Source organism: Mastigoproctus giganteus, chromosome 3 (assembly GCF_048544385.1).
Source record: "Mastigoproctus giganteus isolate SK-2022 chromosome 3, ASM4854438v1, whole genome shotgun sequence".
In the NCBI taxonomy this organism is placed as follows: Eukaryota; Metazoa; Arthropoda; class Arachnida; order Uropygi; family Thelyphonidae; genus Mastigoproctus; species Mastigoproctus giganteus.
In genome coordinates this window covers 116,765,619-116,783,443 of record NC_143577.1, presented here as the reverse complement: position 1 = coordinate 116,783,443, position 17,825 = coordinate 116,765,619, and the positions used below count along the sequence as shown (strand labels likewise).

At 40.1% G+C, this 17,825-nt stretch overlaps 1 protein-coding gene across 1 annotated transcript in view; it reads right to left on the bottom strand.

Annotated features, from left to right (window-relative positions):
• The window catches only part of LOC150088243 (suppressor of lurcher protein 1-like), a 430,079-nt gene that overhangs the window by 40,463 nt on the left and 371,791 nt on the right, over positions 1 to 17,825 (bottom strand). Inside the window, exon 6 of the mRNA XM_090369404.1 lies at positions 390 to 589. Coding sequence (XP_090225530.1) covers positions 390 to 589 — 200 coding nt within the window. The remainder of the gene's footprint in view (positions 1 to 389; positions 590 to 17,825) is intronic.

Below are 17,825 nucleotides of genomic sequence, written 5' to 3'. Positions count from 1 at the left end.
TTAGTTTTTTCTGGGTCAATCGTCGTTTCTCTATTTTCTGAAAATTATAATCTACAAAAATTTAAGTCTAATATCAATAAATATCATCTGTCTTCTCAGTCTTCAATCCATGCACGATACTAAGCACTGTAGGTTCTATTACTTGTGTTTATAATTTTCATAAAATGATAAATTATAACATAAATGGGGGGCAGGAGCCACTTTTCGTATTTCTAAGAGTTTAGTCTAACTTTTTATTTTATTATATATATCTCAAACTTTAAACGAAATCATTACTCCTTTATCATGCACGTGCCTATATTAATTATCTGTTCCGGAAATTTTAGGATTCATTTCGTTTTAGGTAAAAAAACAAAACAGTAGTGTTGAACAGAAAGTGGATAACTTACCTACATAATTTCTGAACTGATAGAAAGCCTCAAATCCTGTGCCATCAAACTTATCGTTGGACTTAAAAGTAACTCTAAAAAAATCCCCATCAGATTCTATAACTTTAGGAGACCTGGTGCCACAATGTCGTGGAATCTTCCTGTCCACAGTCCGAAAGTTGGAGAACTCTACATAGTCACTGGCTGTTTCCCTTGTGCACCTGGAACATCACAAAAGACAGTAAAATTCGTAAATGTAACTACAGATTGTCACTTTATAACGAATAAGTTTGAGTGAATTTATATTGTATACATACAATGGAGAACAAAAAAACTGCATCACTTGTGAATTTTGCACATAATGTGTTTTGCGCTGCATTATGGGTTGCAGAAATGTTCGAAATGCATTTGTTAGATGGAATACATATCTCTGTGAATGAAATCCAATAAAAAGACTCCACCTGATAAACCTAACTGCCATAAATATCTTCCCAAAGGGTAAAATGCGTAATTAATGGAAATCGTGACAACCAAACATACATTTTATTGAATTTACGTATACAAACTGAAATAACAAATAAACGTAATAGTATTATGTACTGTAAATCAGAAAAACAAGTCTTCAATATTTTTTTATTCCTGTTCGAGCTGCAATTACAGCCTTGCAGCGATCTGGCATAGAGTTAATCAACTTCTGCATATACGGTTGCCCAATTTCGTGGTACCACACCCTTACAATGCTCTCCTGCAGCTGAATCTTACTTGTAGGCTTCTTCCGAGCAATTACAGACGACATTCTGTACTTAGCAATTTTCAATAGGGTTCAAATTTGCACCGTAACCGGGCCAGTCCAACACTGTAATGCCAGCATTTCTGAGGTATGACTGCACATTAAGGAGAAAAACGAGGGAAAACATTGGTGTAAGTATGTTTTAAGCCTTGTGAGACAAGACAAACTCATCATTAAACCTAAATAGCATAAAGTTTGCCAATTTTGCTGTGTGGCAATGTGCTGAGTTGATTGGGGATTTTTTTTTTTGGCGCATCGGCATCTGTGGCAATAGCGCGCCATACAATGGTAAGTATAGATGTTATTTCTTGCAGGTAGAGTTAATTTCATAACTAGGCCGCCGTAGCCTAGTGGTCAGGCGCGCGGGTGTATAAGTACACGTGCCTTGAGTGACCGGGGTTCAAGCCCGTGACTGGTGAATACGGTGCTGTTTCTTGTATTCTGTATATCTTGTGAACTCCTCTGACCGTTTGATCGTTCCGGAGTATAAACAGAAAATTTATTTATTTAAATTATTTTCTATTATCTAAAGGAGGTGATATATATTAATCATTTTGAGAAAAGTAATGGTGCTTGAGACATTTTATTACCCAAGATTGAAGCAAGTGTAAGAGGGTCCTTCGTTATGTCAGTAGTGAAAAAGTTCTGGCGTTCTCTTGAATATTTTGTGCATTCGACAAAAATATGTTTCAAGGAAAGTGTAGTGTTACAGTGATTAGGAGTCTCTCCTCTTAAGAGATAACAATGAGTAAGGTTATGAATGGAATGTGGCCTATTCTCTAACGAGCTAATATAATCTCCTGCTGTCGAATTGAACGGAAGCTTGAAGGCCATCCCTCAAGATTTAGTTTAATACTTCGAAGCTTATTGTTAAGCTGTTGCTGCCATGATAACTGGCACTGACACATGCAGTTTTCCTGGATTATTGGTCTATAGTCTTCATGAGGGACTTTCCACTTGTCGGGTGGTTAATTAGTAAATTTGGCAGCATTGTCCGCTAGTTCATTCCCAAAGAGGTGATTATTTATATCACAACTGGGTAAGTAATGTTCATGGTGATTAGTGCTTGAAGTGCACTTAAAGAATCTGAGAAAACCACGCTGTTTTTAAATATCGGAGGACTCAATGTAATTCGGCGTAACCTGAATTACTACTAGTTCGGTAGAGAATATACTGACCTCACATGACAATTGTTATGCTAATGTGGTGTTTCGGAAAACTGGCGATTCCAACATGGGCATCGTTCTTTCTTCCATCAGTATGTATTATGACGAAGTCGGAAAACTGGTCCACTGCTGCATGGTATAGTTTCAAGAAATTCTCTATGTAAAGTAGATTTATTCCATTCATGAAGGTCCAAGTCGCATGGAGGTGGAGTGATGTTCCAAGGAGTAAGAGAGAATGGGAGGGTAAGCGCCACATTGTCTAAGGTTAAATTTAGTTCTTCTAAGAGGAGTTTTATTCTCATACCCAAAGGACGATTTGCAGTAGGGCGGTTTTGTTATGTTATGTTATGTTATTTGGTTTTTAGGAGCATTAGCAACTAAGGCCATATTGCTCCGGGATATGCGGTGGTCATTCCCCAACCTTTCGCATCCTCCGTATTTGGTGGTGACGGGCTCGAACCCCGGTCTAATCAAGAAGCGTGTGCTACGCACTGCTGCTCCTTCCCACCTGGCTACGGAGGCGCCGGCGGTTTTGTATAACCTACTCAGCTGTGATGCGAAAAGAATCTGCCAGTTCTGGTATAGATCTAATTTTATATCCATAGCGTAGTATCAGCTGTCTTCTGATGGAGATAGGAGGTTCGTATGCTACGGCATGTAAACTATATATAGGAGTTATGGGTTTTTTGGCACAAGGGCCTCCTGGGCCATATTGTAACTTTCCATGCTTTTCAAGAATCCAAACAGTGCTTCGAAATTTGCATTATTTCCAAGTTTGTGTAGTAAAATTAAAGATTCCGGCAGATTGGATGGAGAATAAAAACTGCATTTCCGGTTACTTGAGTATTTAGGGCATGCTATTAGAATATGTTTGATTGTTAGCTGAGTCTAACAGAAAGGACATTGGGGTGAGTTTTCTCCCATAAGCAAGAACAAATGAGTTGTATGTGTCTAATACGGAGTCTTGCCAAAATTACTTCTCGTCTGCTTTTCCTGAAACTAGAAGTCCACAACTGAGGTTCTTTTTTAATATGAAAGTTTATTATTCGCTTGTGTTTGCAACAGATCAGTCCATTGAAGCCTACATGCTGTTTTAACAGTGGATTTATAATCAGCGTGTGGAACTTTCAGATGGTAGAATGATCCACTGGTAGGATGTTTAGCAGCACGATCTGCTCTTTCATTACCCGGGATTCCGACATGCCCAGGGATCCAACAGAAGGTGACCAACTGTTTTGATGTTTGATATTGGTATAATTGAGACCGTATCTGCTTCAGAATGGGATGTTGGGAAAAAGTAGTAGATTGAATGGCAGTGACGGCACTTAAGGAGTCGGTGTATATCTGAGCTTTCTTGAATTGCTGCTTGGTTATATTATCTAGAGCTAGTTTTATTGCATACAATTCTGCAGTATAGATAACCGCATTCTGTAGGAAAAGGCAGCTATTGAAAAAGCAAAAGAAATTGCTGCAGCACCTACAGCTTCATCTGTTTTGGAGCCATCTATATAAATAAGAAATTTCTGAGTTTTCTAAGGCGTGGGATTCATGCAGCTGCTGGAAGTTGTTTGTCAGGGAGCCTTTTCTCCATCTCAGAAAGAAATTATCGCAGAGAGGCGTGTATAGAATTCAGGGATGTTCAGGAGGAGCAACGTCTTCAAGGATATGCTGGAGGTTAATATTCCAACTGAGCATCAGTTCTTGGAATCTAATTCCCGCAGGGCGGTTTTCATTAGGTTTATTACGGTATAGCATTTCATACTGATGGTCAAACAGGTATTCCCAGCAAGCATGAGATGGAATACTTTTAACTTTTGCAGCATAGCTACATAGTAAGGATTTTCCTCTGATGTGCAATGGCAGTTCATTTGCGTCAATATACAGGCTGTGGATTGGAGACGTTCTGAAAGCTCCTGTGACTATCCTTAGAACACTATGTTGAACAGTATTCAGACGTAACAAGGAACTGTTTCTTGCAGAGTCATAGACAAGTGACCCGTAATCTAAGCGGGACCGGATTAAAGTTTTATAAAGATGTGAGAGGGAGTGTCTATCAGCACCCCAGGAGTTAGAGGAAACAGCTCTTAAGATGTTTATTTTCTTTAGACAGGCCGTTTTAAGGTAGGCTATGTGATTGGAAAAATTAAGTTTACTGTCTAGATATAAACTTAATAAACGAAAATTGTTGGTAAGAAGAATAAGACTGTTCTTTAAATATATTTCAGGATCTGGATGTAATTTTCGTATTTTACAGAAAAGAATTGCAGACGATTTATTTTCTGCTAATGAATAGCCCTGCCATTGCGCCCACAATTCGATTCTAGCTATGGATATTTGAAGTTGCCTTTGAATGGCATTCATAGTTTGTGACTGAAAAGAGATGAGGACATCGGCAAACATGTATGATTCAACAGTTTTTGGTATGTTTTGTGTCATATTTGTAAATCTTATTCTGAATAGTGTTGCACTCAGGATGGAACCCTGCGGTACACCCTCCTCTTGTTCAAATGATTTGGATACACTTACTATATCTGACCTGAAACGTTCTGTAGTGTAGGAAGTTTTGTATAAATTGGGGTAACTTCCCCCTCAGACCAAAGATCCTGGAGGATACCATATCGCCAAGTGGTATCAAAGGCTTTCTCAATATCGAGATTGACCATAACCAGATGTTGTCTCCTAATGAAGCATTGCAGATGTTTGCTTCTGCTTTAATCATCACACCGCCGACCGAGCTAGCCGGGTGAGTAAAGTGCCTACCTAGCAACCCAAAGGTCGCGGGTTCGATTCCCGCCTCGGGCTTGGATCAGAGTACTGCAAAAACCTTGGGAGGTGCATTATGGCCACAGAAGCCTATGCGCCAACAACTACCAAAAAAAAAAAAAAAAAAAATCATCACACCTAAGGTTGAGTGGTTTTACCGAAATCTATACTGATTTCGGTTTGGCAGATTGTTTCCAGAAGCTACGTTAGCCGCCTGTGCACCATTTTTTCTAAGACTTTGCCTAAACAGATAGTCAGCGATATCGGCCTGTAATTATTCGGTATGGTATGATACTTCAATGGATTCGGAAAGGCCAGTACAATTGAGTGACGCCATGAGTGTGGATAAGTATTTTCTAAATATATTCAATTGTAGAATTTCAATAGGGAACTTATTGCTTTATTATTTAACTTTTTTAACATTATATAGCATACTCGATCCGGGCCGGCAGCAGTACTTGATGTTTCGTTGAGAGACTCCAAAAGTTTCTTTAGCGTTAATGGCTGATTGTACGGTTGAGATGCCTTAGTATAATAATTTATTTTATGTTGTTCTGCAGATGCCTTAATTTTTTGGACGGTTTGGCTGTATATGGACACTGCTGATATACTAGCGAATGACTCAGCTAATGCGTTTGCTATTTCTGTTGGAGCGGACAATTCCTGCCCTTTCCAGTTCAGGATTGAGGCTGGAGACTTAACAAATTTACCGTTAAGTGCTTTAAATTTCTTCCAGAAGACTCTGCTGTCCGTGTCGTTGTTTATGGTGGAAGCAAAACTTATCCAGGCGTCTTTCTTTGCTTTTCTTCTTATTTAGCGGAATTTGGCCTTGAGTCTTAAAATCAAGCAGTTGTAGGGAATTTGCGAAACAAATTCCAAGCTCCATTTTTGTCTGTTTAGCTTGTGTTCATTCCTGATTCCACCAGTAATGGATCTGTTTGCGTTTCCCAGGTAAAGATTTAGGTAATGCAGAATTTGCAGCTTGTAATATTTGATTCGTTATATGATCAGTGACACTATATATGGATATATGGGCTGGGAATGGACTATCTCATCAATCTGGATTAGGGAGGAATATTTATGCCAGTTTGCCTTACGGAATTTCGAAGTAGATCGCTGCAATGGAGTCAAGTTTACTTATGTTTGAATATTGCAAAGAATCGGTAAGTGATCACTGTTTAGCTGGTTATCGAGAACTGACACTTAGAATGGATACTTGTGGGACTCCCTCTTCCTGAGAGAATACTCGCGAGAGGGTGGTTCCTAAACGGACTTGAAATTGGCGATTCGAAAGAAAGTTTTTAATAAAAAGAGAAAGATTACCTCTAAGACCAAAGTTATAGAGGTCATTTAATATTCCAAATAGCCAGGCTGTGTCGTACGCTTTTTCAATATCAAAGGAAACTGCTACCAGATGCTCGGATTTAATAAAAGCATCACGAATGGACGTTTCTAATGGGATTAAATGCTCCAAAGTGGCCCTATTTCTTCGGAAGCCGCACTGAGGGTTACCACGACAAGACCTGGAAAGCTGACAATTTCTTTCCAAATACCATAAAAGGCGCGCATTAACCATTATTTCCAGGACTTATCGCTCTGACACGCACAAGCAGCGTATCAAGGCGATAGGACGATATTTACTTGGATTTCTAGGATCCTTTCCTGGTTTTGGGAAAGCAAGAACAATAGCCTTTCGCCAGGAATCCGGAAATTGTTTGTTAATAAAAATTCTGTTAAACAAAATTAAAAGGTGATCCTTAGATTGTGGTGAGAGGTGTTCTAACATTTCGTAGTGGATGTCATCGGGCCCCACAGCACTTGCATGCGTGAGAAAGAATGCTGCATTTCACTCTTCCTGTGAGAAGGGCTTGTTATACGATTCAAGCCCTTTTGAATAGAAGTTCAGTGGGTTTTTCTCACTTTCCTTTTTCAGGGCCAAAAACTCTGCGGGAAAAGATGTTATTGCAGAGATTTTTGAAAATGTTTTCCCTAGAGTATTTGCAACTGCAGTTCGATCTGCAATTGAACATCCGTTGTGCTCGAGGATCACTAAAGGACATGGTGGATATTTTCCCTTCGTTTTCCGGATCTTATCCCAGACTACTTTTGAGCTAGCAGCCTGAGTTATGGACGATGTAAAACGAATCCAAGATTTCCTATGGCTCTGACATCGTACATAACGCGTTTTCGCACGTGCATGTTTAAATGATATTAAATTTTCAGTCATCGGATATCGGCAGAATATCCCCCAGGCTTTGTTTTGTGCTTTTTTTGCTGCCGTGCATTCTGAATTCCACCAAGGTTTGGGAAATAGTGGAAACCGGCTGTATGATTTTGGGATTACAATTGCAGCTGTTTGGACAATAGTTTCTGTGACATACATGACTGCATCATTGATTGGCTCCTGACTGACTGTAGCGATGTCAAGATTTGCCAGATGTTGAAAGGCATTCCAGTCAGCCTGATCAATCTTCCTCCGCGGTAAACTAAATGGCAAACACGGTCTACCAATAGTTAGTGGTTGTCATGGGAAAGTGATTCCATATGGGTTTTCTTCTACCTCCCAAGTAAGTGAAGGAAGGAGAGGAGGGCAGAGAATGTACAGGCAGGCATGTGGAAGGTGTTTGTTCCCACATTTAGGAGGGAGAGGGCATTGTTAGTGAGCATATGCTCTATGACTCGTCCCCTTCCATTGATGTCTGCACTACCCCACAGAGTAGTAGGCCTGACGTAGCCCAGTGGTTAGGAGCGAGAATGCATAGCACGCGTTCCTTGAGTGGACCGGGGTTCAAGCCCGTGACTACTAAATACGATAAAAATTTGTATTGACGATTTATTGTAAACTCTACTGACTTGGTTGTCGTGCCGGAGTATAAACAGAAAATTTATTTTTATTTTAGTATGTTCATAAATCCCCAAGAATTAAACAAGGGGAAGGCAATTGCATTATAAGATCAAGGTCTTTCTGGGGGATGTCAATGCCAGGTGGCAAATAAATAGAGCAGACAGTTAATAAGAACCCCACTGTAAGGCGAATTGCTACAGCCTTAATGCTAGTCGTAAGCTGCAAAGGCTGAAATAGTATCTCGTGGCCCTCGAGGATTGCGACTCCTCCACGAGCAGGACCATCACAATTCTATCCTTACGAATGAAATATGCATAGCGGGGGTCATCATTTGCCTTTAAATAAGTCTCCTGTATGCAAAAGCAAGCTGGTTTGTGCTTTTGCAGGAGTGCCTTGATGTAATCAGTATTTTGTCGGAATCCACAACAATTCCACTGTAGGAATTTAGCCATTATTTGGACTTGCTGGGTCCATCAGGCAGCTTCCGAGGTGCTGAGGGCATAATTTTGTCAGTCTTGGATTTATATTTCCTGGGGAAGTATGGACGCTGTCCTGTGTCCATTTCTTCCTCCGCAAAGTGTTCCAAGACTGACTCATCATGTACCTCCTTGGTCTCGACATCCATTATTTCTTGCCCTGAAGTGGACAGTTCACTTTTCTGTGATACTAATTTAGTGCTCGCTGTTGTTAACGCTGGAGCACTGGGAGGTACCCATATTGGAGTGGCAACTGACTGCGATTTTTGGGTGGGTTTTAGTGAACTCAATAACTAGCGGGCAATGGGAGTAAAAGAGTCCCTGTGGGAACAGTCATATCAGTTTGGGTGGCAATGGTAATTTTACCAGAAAATTTCTGGGCGTATGAAAGCTTCCCGCTATTTATTGGTTGGATGCGTTTTCTGGCCTCTGGGTAGGAGATGCTCAGCTCCGTTTTTAATTTTTGAATCTCCGTTTCGTCCTTCCACCGCTGTCATGCTCGAGAGTTTGCAGGGTGCTCTCCTTGGCAGTTAGTAGAATTAGCCTTAGGAGCTAGACATTCCTTGCTCTCGTGATCATTAGCACCACATCGAGCACAGGCAGGGTTACCACGACAAGCCGTTTGTGAGTGGCCGTACTTTTGACATTTAAAACAACTCAGAGGGTTTGGAACGTAAATCCTCACTGGGCAATTCAAATACCCTGCCTTGATGGAACTTGGAGGCCGTGGAGTGTTAAATATTAGGAATGAGAACTCGGGTAGGTACGAGATTCCCATCCTTTCGCATGAATATTCGCTTCACAGCTGTCACTCCTTTTAATTCAGAGCAAATATTTTCTTCAGAAACGTGAAGGTCCCACTCTGATATGACACCTCGTGACGAGTTCAGAGTTTTGTGAGGGGTTACGATGGGTATTCCCCCTATAGACGTGGCTTCCAAAATTTTTTTCAGCATGGTTTGTATTTGATGCTTCGAATAAAATATCTCCAGAACGCAGCTGTTTTACCGATTTGGGGGAACCTGCCATCCCTTCTAATCCTTTCTGGATAAAGAAAGGTGACAAATTCCCAATTGACTGCGCTCCGGTGGAATGGAGTATGAGGGAAAAGAGGTGTCACAGATGGTGTTTTCTCCTCGATTCTGGCTCTTTTGACAGAATTGATGTCATTATCATGAAGTCATTTGACAGAATTGGTGTCATGGTGTCATGAAGAAGGATTTAAAGTATTCATGGGAGTAAGATAATTTCGGATGCCCTAAGTACCTCACCCACCACGAAGCCCTACGAGGAGACGCCCGATCGTGAACTAGCAGGTACTGTGCACACGAAGGGGATGCCAAGTTCGCTTAGAAGCACCATACCCACTTTTCCAATAAGCCCTGATCCTGTCCCAGGACTAAAGGGAGGGAGACTTATTGGAACGCAGTTGACCCTAGCAGTAAGAACCACCCGCCGATTGATCCCAGTCGGGCCGGTCAGGGACGACCCGTCTTGTCAAAGCAGGGGCCAAAGTGGTGTATTAAGGCTAGACCCCCTCAACCACCAGGATCCCATTTCCGAATTCCACGGGTCGCGGCGCACGGCTGCACACGCCGGATTCCAACGATGTAATCCTGGAACCAAGGTATGGGCGTTAAATCCCATTGATGCTAATCTGGAAAACCAGCAGCGTCACTGGGAGATCCCCTCATCACGTACAGGTGCCCACGTCGAGGGGGGTGGCCTAGTGATGGTTGTCTTAAATGCTTATGGAATTTACTTTTTTTTAATATATAAGAGTGGTTTAAAGAGCAGTTACGTTTATAAAATATATGACATGGATATAGATAACTTCGGTGAGTCATAGGATAAAATTTTATTGTCGGTATTGAAGAGAAGATATCGGTGTTTGGAAATTGTCATCGAACTCTAATAGCGACATATATAGACCATGGCCTCACTATAGAGGATTATCCCTTGGGAAAATTCCCATAGACTTTGTATAGTCCCGTTGAAATAACATTACGCAAAATGGAGACGTTATTTTATTGCCTTGGAAATTTACTGGCTTTGGGGTAGCCCCCCTTTAGGGAGAAGAGATTAAATATTTATATGTCCCTATATACTGAGAATATATCAGTCTTTATTAGCTAGATTTCACATTTAAATTTCGGAAAATGTCCCATTGGTTAACATGGGGCTCGTTTTGGGCTACTTTTAAAGAAATTTAAAGTGGCTATAACTCTCTTAATTTTGGAGTGGAGCATCTTACTTTGGAGGAAAAGAATCTACTTGAAATTACTCATTTTGTAAATAATTTTGTGGCGCCCCCTGTCCGTTAGAGGTTGAGACCCGTAAACCGACCTTGATGAATTCTTCAACACTTATGCAGATTTCATCCCGGGTCGGGTAAAGCATTTATATAGACATATATTTTTAAACTGTTGAAATTAATTTGTTGTGTTCTGAATTACTCGTTTAATAAACAATGTCAGAAGAAGACCGAGATATTACTTGGTCCCAGGAATTTCAAGCATATTCATTTTCTTCTGATGCATATTCTTCTTCTGTTGATTTTGCAACAAAACAGGTGTCTCCTAACAAAGGATCTTTTCAGACACTAGTAAAGCGTAAAGGTAAAAGGAAATCAAAGACCCCTAAAACTGTTACAAAAGGGGAAAAAGTCAAAACTAAACTTAAAACAAAATTGGATAATTTTGTCTTACCACGACATTCTTATTCGCTTCTAAAAATAAGACTTTGAAAGATGAAGAAGATAAGAACAGCCAGTCTCTCGTTAAAGAAGTTGGAGCTAGTACAGCCAAGAACAGTGAGGGCTATGCAGTTCTTGATTCACCAAGTGATACAGGGAAGAACATAGTTAATGTTTGTAGTAGGGAGGACCAAGAGATTTTTAATAATGGTTGGAACCTCGGTTTGGCCCCCCTCACCATATCATTGACTAAGATATGGGCTTTATTTTTCCTAATGTCTAAAGATAGAAGTAAAATAACAAAACCAACGTGTAATAGAATTTATGGTCTCTGTGCTGACGGTTGTTTTTTTTTTTTTTTTTTTTTTTAGGAGCATTAGCAACTAAGGCCATATTTCTCCGGTGATATGCGGTGGTCATTCCTTGACCTTTCCGCATCCTCCGTATTTGGTGGCTCACGGGCTCGAACCCCGGTCTAATCAAGAAGCGTGTGCTTAAGCACTGCTGCTCCTGCCCACCTGGCTACGGAGGGGGCCCCGTCGAGGCGGTGACTACAGCTTTGGTTGTGGACAATGAGCGCCTTAAGGTACGCGCTAGGGATATGGGGGAAGAGTTCTTCTCGGATAAAAGAAATGTTAGATTGCCAGATTGAACTTCATAAGAAGTCTTATGCAGAGGTAGTGCGGCAGGATCTCAAGTTGGTTGATCCTGTTATCAACCAGAATAAACCAAGATCAAAACAGAGGACTGACTGTGCAAATCAGGATAGATCCTTATCATTTCCTAGAGGTGTGGCTGATCCACAAAATCTAATTATTTTTAGGCCTACTGAGGACTCTTCCTTGAGTTCCAGTCAGGATATAAAGCAGGTGACACACGTCATTAAGCGTGACCACAAGGAGATGAAAGTAAAATGCATCCATCTCCTTAGGAATAGGGGGATCTCCTTGTGGAGACCACCAATTCGGTGGATGCTAATAGGATCTATTCTGCTTCTGCTTTGAAAGAGAGGTCTTACAATGGAGAAACTTCGGTTATCTGATCCAACAACGTTAATATATGGTGTCCCTCGTGAATATGCTAAGGAGGAATTGATATTTTCGTTAAAAACTTAAGACACTATGACACCTCGTCTTTAACTTCACAAGATGAAGTTAAAGACGAGGTGACTTTCAGATTTAGTTCTGGATCGGGTGCAAAGGTGGTTAATTGGGTGATTGGATTCAGTCGTCGCATGATGCGGTATATTTTAGATAGCGATAGAATCGATCTAGGATTTACACACAGATTCCGTAAGTTCACGATTGTAAGCAAATGTTTCCGTTGTTTGGGGTATAGCCACTCGGCACAATTTTGTTCGCATAAGGCAGTTTCTTGTGGACACTGTACAAAGGGTGGTCATGTCTACGGAGATTGTCCCCATAAAGAAGAATCTCCAAAATGTATCAACTGCAAGAGACGTGGTAGAGATTACAATCATTCTGTAAGGGATGCCAAATGTCCAGAATACTTAAAAGCAGTACAACTTACGGACAGCAGAACATGAGTGATAATTGTTCAAATTCAGCAACAGCGTTCGCCTATAAGAATCCAATTTTAGGTAATATTATATATGAGGGGATAAAAGTTCTTCAGATAACTGGTCAGCAATGTAGAGTGGCAATGGATGAGATTAGAATAACAGCATTTGAAAATAATTTTGATATTATTTGCATACAGGAACCCTTTCATTCTTTGCAGGTAGGGGGTAGGGCACACAAAGTTATGGGTTTTCCCACGTCAGCAAGAATTATTCATTCGCTTGACAAACCTCCAAGAAGTGCCATAGTTGTTATAAACAATGATCTGGTTGTTACCAACATTACAGGTCTGTGCACGGACACCGACCTGTTTAATGATTTCTACACCTTTCATAAATTTTTACATTGCATCTGTTTACTGTCCGCCTAGTGAAGACATACAATTGACTCGTCATCGTTTGGACAATATATGTACTAATTTCGCTTCTAAAAATCTTATAACAGCGGATCTAAATGCCAAATCCAACTTCTGGCACAGCGGTTTTACCGCCCCTAGAGGATTATAGCTCTAGCGGATTTAATTTCATCCTACAACTTTAGTGTGCAAACTTTGCCTGACAAGCCGTTCACATTCTCTACTGTGAATGGCGAATCAAACATAGATGTCACTCTTACCACGATTAAAATAGATGAAATTCTAACTAACTGGGATATTATTCCAAACCTTGTGAATAGCGACCACTGCGCTATTGTATTTGGTTTGAAGCCACGACAGCAATATAATGATTCACAGTTACACGATCTTAAACGTTTCTCAATGAATACCATTAAATGGAACAAATTCAGAGATTATCTTCTCACTATTTTCTCTGAAGCTGTTTTAGATAGTTTAAACGCTATGACGACGGCAATGGAAATTACAAATTTCGCCCAGACCCACCTGTATTTGGCAATGGAGTATTTAGGCAAAAGAAAGCAGACAAGAACTTCTGTTCCTTGGCGGTCTTCAGACTTAGGTAACCTGCGAAAGCAAGTTCTACAGGCTAGAAAAGAATTCCAGCGACACAGGCGTCTTTCTGCCGAGGATGTTCGGACCTTCAGGGAAGCTTACAGTACTCTAAGGAAAAACCATCAAAAGGCAATTTCCAACTCAAAAGAAAGTTGGAAAAATTTTGTAACGGCTATAGGAAATAAAAAACCATGGGGCTTGCTTTACCGGATATTAAGGAACAAAATGGCTTGCGGAGATGTTTATAACACAGTTGAAGTAGATGGTCAAGAGATTCAAGACTGGATGTCTACGGTGGATTCCATAATTAACAACCTATTCCCCAAAGATATATCGAATCTAGATTCACCTGAACAAATGAAAATACGTCATGATAATGAAAAGTACGAATTACCATCAGACATTGAACCCTTTTCACTTCTGGATTTTGGATCTGCCGTGGCAAAGCTCAGTGGTAAGAAATGCCCCGGTATTGACCTGATTGAAAACACAGTCAGATAAATTTTTTGAATTTTTCCACACATTCTTTTAAATTTGATGAATAAGTGTTTACTAAAAGGAATATTTCCTCGTCAATGGACAATAGCTCTACTAAAGATACTGCACAAGCCTGAGAAATTATCAGATCCACGGGCCTACAGACCTATTTCGCTTTTAGCAAACCTGGGGAAATTGTTTGAGCGAATGTTAGCCCCAAGAATCCAAAAATTCTAAAACATCATCAGTTATGTTCAAAAGCACAATACGGCTTCAAGAAAGGACGGTCGATTGAAGACGCTATAAATCTTCTGACCAACTATGTGTCCAACTCACCTGCTAAATACGTTCTCGCTGTGTTTGTGGACTCTCAGGGCGCGTTTGAGACTTTACGGTGGGAAAGTGCCCTCAGGAGCTTGAGATCCGCAAAATCCAAGCTCCTGAGGGTATATCTAAAGTCTTATGCGATCGAACTTTAGCGATAGACATTAAGGTGGTGGCAAAACACCTTACGTACTGGGCTCAGATTTCAAGAGGATGCCCCCAAGGACTAGTGTTGGGGCCTCTCCTCGGGAACGTTGTGCTGGTTCAATGTTTAACGCGGGAACACAATGGTATCAGTAAGATATACTATGCGGATGATTTGGTGATCGTTGCTGATGGAAACACAAGGAGAATAACTGAAGATAAAATACAGCTTATCTTGGATGACGATGTCATGCGCTACAGTCAACAAACTGAAAATATCCCCCAAGTAAAACCACTTTTATGACTTTTAAGAACCATTTTAGCCAGAACAGACCTCCCAGAATCCGACTAAATAATACCCAATTACCATAAGTACCCCAAACTAAGTATTTGGGAATCACTTTAGATGATAAACTTAGTTTTCTGCCTCATGTATCAAAACTCGGACAAAATCCGTTTTTTCACAACCTCAGTTATCAGAGTTTCAAGGAAAGAGTGGGGATTATCAAATAAAACCTTAAACCGTTACTATAAAACCATATTTTTGCTTGACAACAGTAAATTATGTCATACGCAGCAAGTGTTTGGTACCAAAAAGTATCAAAGGTAAAAGTGAAAAAAACTTATTTCCACACAAAGATCAGTGTTTTTGACGATCAATAATATTCCAAGGACTGTTTCAAACAACGCACTCCAATACTTGGTGGTACGATTCCTGTAGATTTATATATTGCTTTTCGGGGTTTGATTTACTACCTAAAAAAAGGAGAGTCTAAGACGATGCTTGGAATTACGACTGACCCAGCCAGCGACTTTAAAACGGGGAAGAAAATGGCTTTGGAAGGAATTAACTGTTGTCTGGCAAAAAAGATGGAATGAAAGCGAATTTGGGCTTGTAACAAGGAAGTATATTGCGCAAGTGGAATTCTCAACAACCCCTGGAGTTATTTCGTGGTTTAGACCTTCTATGACAACTTCTTATCTGCTAACAGGGCATGGGTCCCTCCGGGCTAAGCTTTTTGAGCGTGGCCTGATCCGTACTGCACATGTGGGGAATATGAAATTTCCCCACATGAATATGAAAAAAATATGGATTCATGTATTTCTGAACTCTCCATTGTACTCTCAACTTAGAACGGATTTAATGTCTGCGGGTCCACACTTATTGGAGAACAATGTAAATATCTTGGTTGAGACCATAATAACTATACTGCTCTGCAAACCTCAAGATCAGTTTTCATGTTGAGGACTCAGCTAAGAACTTCAGCTTCTTCTGGGAATAACTGAATCCCAAATGGCCAAAAGACAAAAAGGTTTAGTGTAAATAGAAGATTTAAGCTAATTGTTATTGTGTTGACTTATATGGATTGCTATTGTGTTGATTTATGTTAATTAATGTTGCATTGATTTTGCCAATTGTTATTGATAAGATTTATGTCAAATGTTATTGTAAAGATGTATGTTATTAATTGTTTTCTTGGTTCTCAGTAATTCAGATTGAGCATATTTAAAAAAAAAAAGTATATATATATATATATATATATATATATATCTTTTTAATATAATAATTAGTGGGTGGAAGTGAGGATAATTTGTGGAAGTTCTCCACTAGTAATTCATTTGTTGACACCCACTGGTATTGCACTACATCCGGTGGTGCGGGACTTGTGCATTCGGCACAAATACATAACGTAAACCCCGGCTTAGAGAGGGGCACCGGGAAACAGCTGTCTTATATTGGTAAAATATCTCGCACATGTTTTTAGGCTAGATTTGTTGAGGTTATACGCCAAAACAGATGAACTAGGTGGAGATGGGCTTTTGCCTAGGAGCCACTCTTGACTTAAGGTTACACGTACGAAGTGCACCAGTAGGTATAATATAATATATGTGTAACGAGAATGTTAAATGTATATAAAATTGTGTGTGTGTGTGTGTGTGTGTGTGTATATATATATATATATATATATATATATATATGTGTGTGTACAAATAAATGAAAATGAAAAATGAATGTAGAAAAGACAAGCAGCAGAAACAGTACGTCTATGAGACAGCGAGTGCAGAGACTCTGTTAGAGAGAAGTCATTAATTAACCTGCCCCTCTTCTGAATGGAATCTAGAAGCTTGAGCCAGGTTTTGGGGGCACCACCCCAGATGCGGGAAAAATATTCCATGGTAGGGCGGATTTGCGATTTGTACAGCTGTTCGGAAGAAAAGTAACGCCGAGAGCGAAAGACAAAACCAAGTTTTTTAGATGCAGAGGAAGCAATATTTGTAATGTGCTTGTGCCAAGAGAGATTAGAAGTCAGGGTAATTCCCAAAAGAGATATCATTTTGCCTAGAAACCGGAGTGTCACCAAAGATAAGCATAGGGGGCAGAAAAATCATTTTTGCGAGATATAAAACAAGACTGAGTTTTAGAAGGATTGAAATCAACTAAGTTGTCTTTGCCCCATTGGACAATTATCCGGAGATAGTCATTTAAGGAATTGATAGCGGATATTCGAGAAGTTGAAGCTGATTGAGCAGGGCAAGGTTTCTCAAAACGGAAAATGGAATGCAATGTGCTATCATCGGCAAAACTATACATGGGAATTCCAGTCAATGGAAAAAGTTCATTAATATACAAGAGGAAAAGAGTGGAGAGAAAGAACTGAACCTTGGGGAACACCAGCATTAGTGGAGAAGTCAGAAGACAGAGAGGCATCTACCATAACCCTCAGTGAGCGATCAGAGAGAAAACTGGATAACCAATTACAAAAAACAGTTGGCAAACCATAAGATGGAAGCTTGCTTACAAGACCTTTATGCCAAACACGATTTAAAGCCTTTGAGATGTTAAGACCAACTGCTTGTGTTTCACCGAACATTTCCATTGAGTTAGTCCATAAATGGGTAACAAAGCCAGAATATCACCAGTGGATTAACACTGACGGAATCCATACTGGCGATCTTTTATCGGGCGGAATGTTTCTAGATAGTTTAAGAGTTGGCGGTGAATTTATTTCTCCATTACTTTAGAAAGAGTAGAAGTAATTCCAATGGGACGATAATTGGATGGGAGGGATTTGTCACTCTTTTTAGGAACTGGCTGTATATGAACAAATTTCCAAGCAGAAGGAAAAACACCTTTGGAATAAGAAAGTGAAAAAAGCGGCAAAGAACAGGAGTAAGTTCAGGAGCACAGGTTTTGAGAACAAGTGGAGAAATACCATCGGGACCTGGGGTTTTCTTAGCATTGAGAT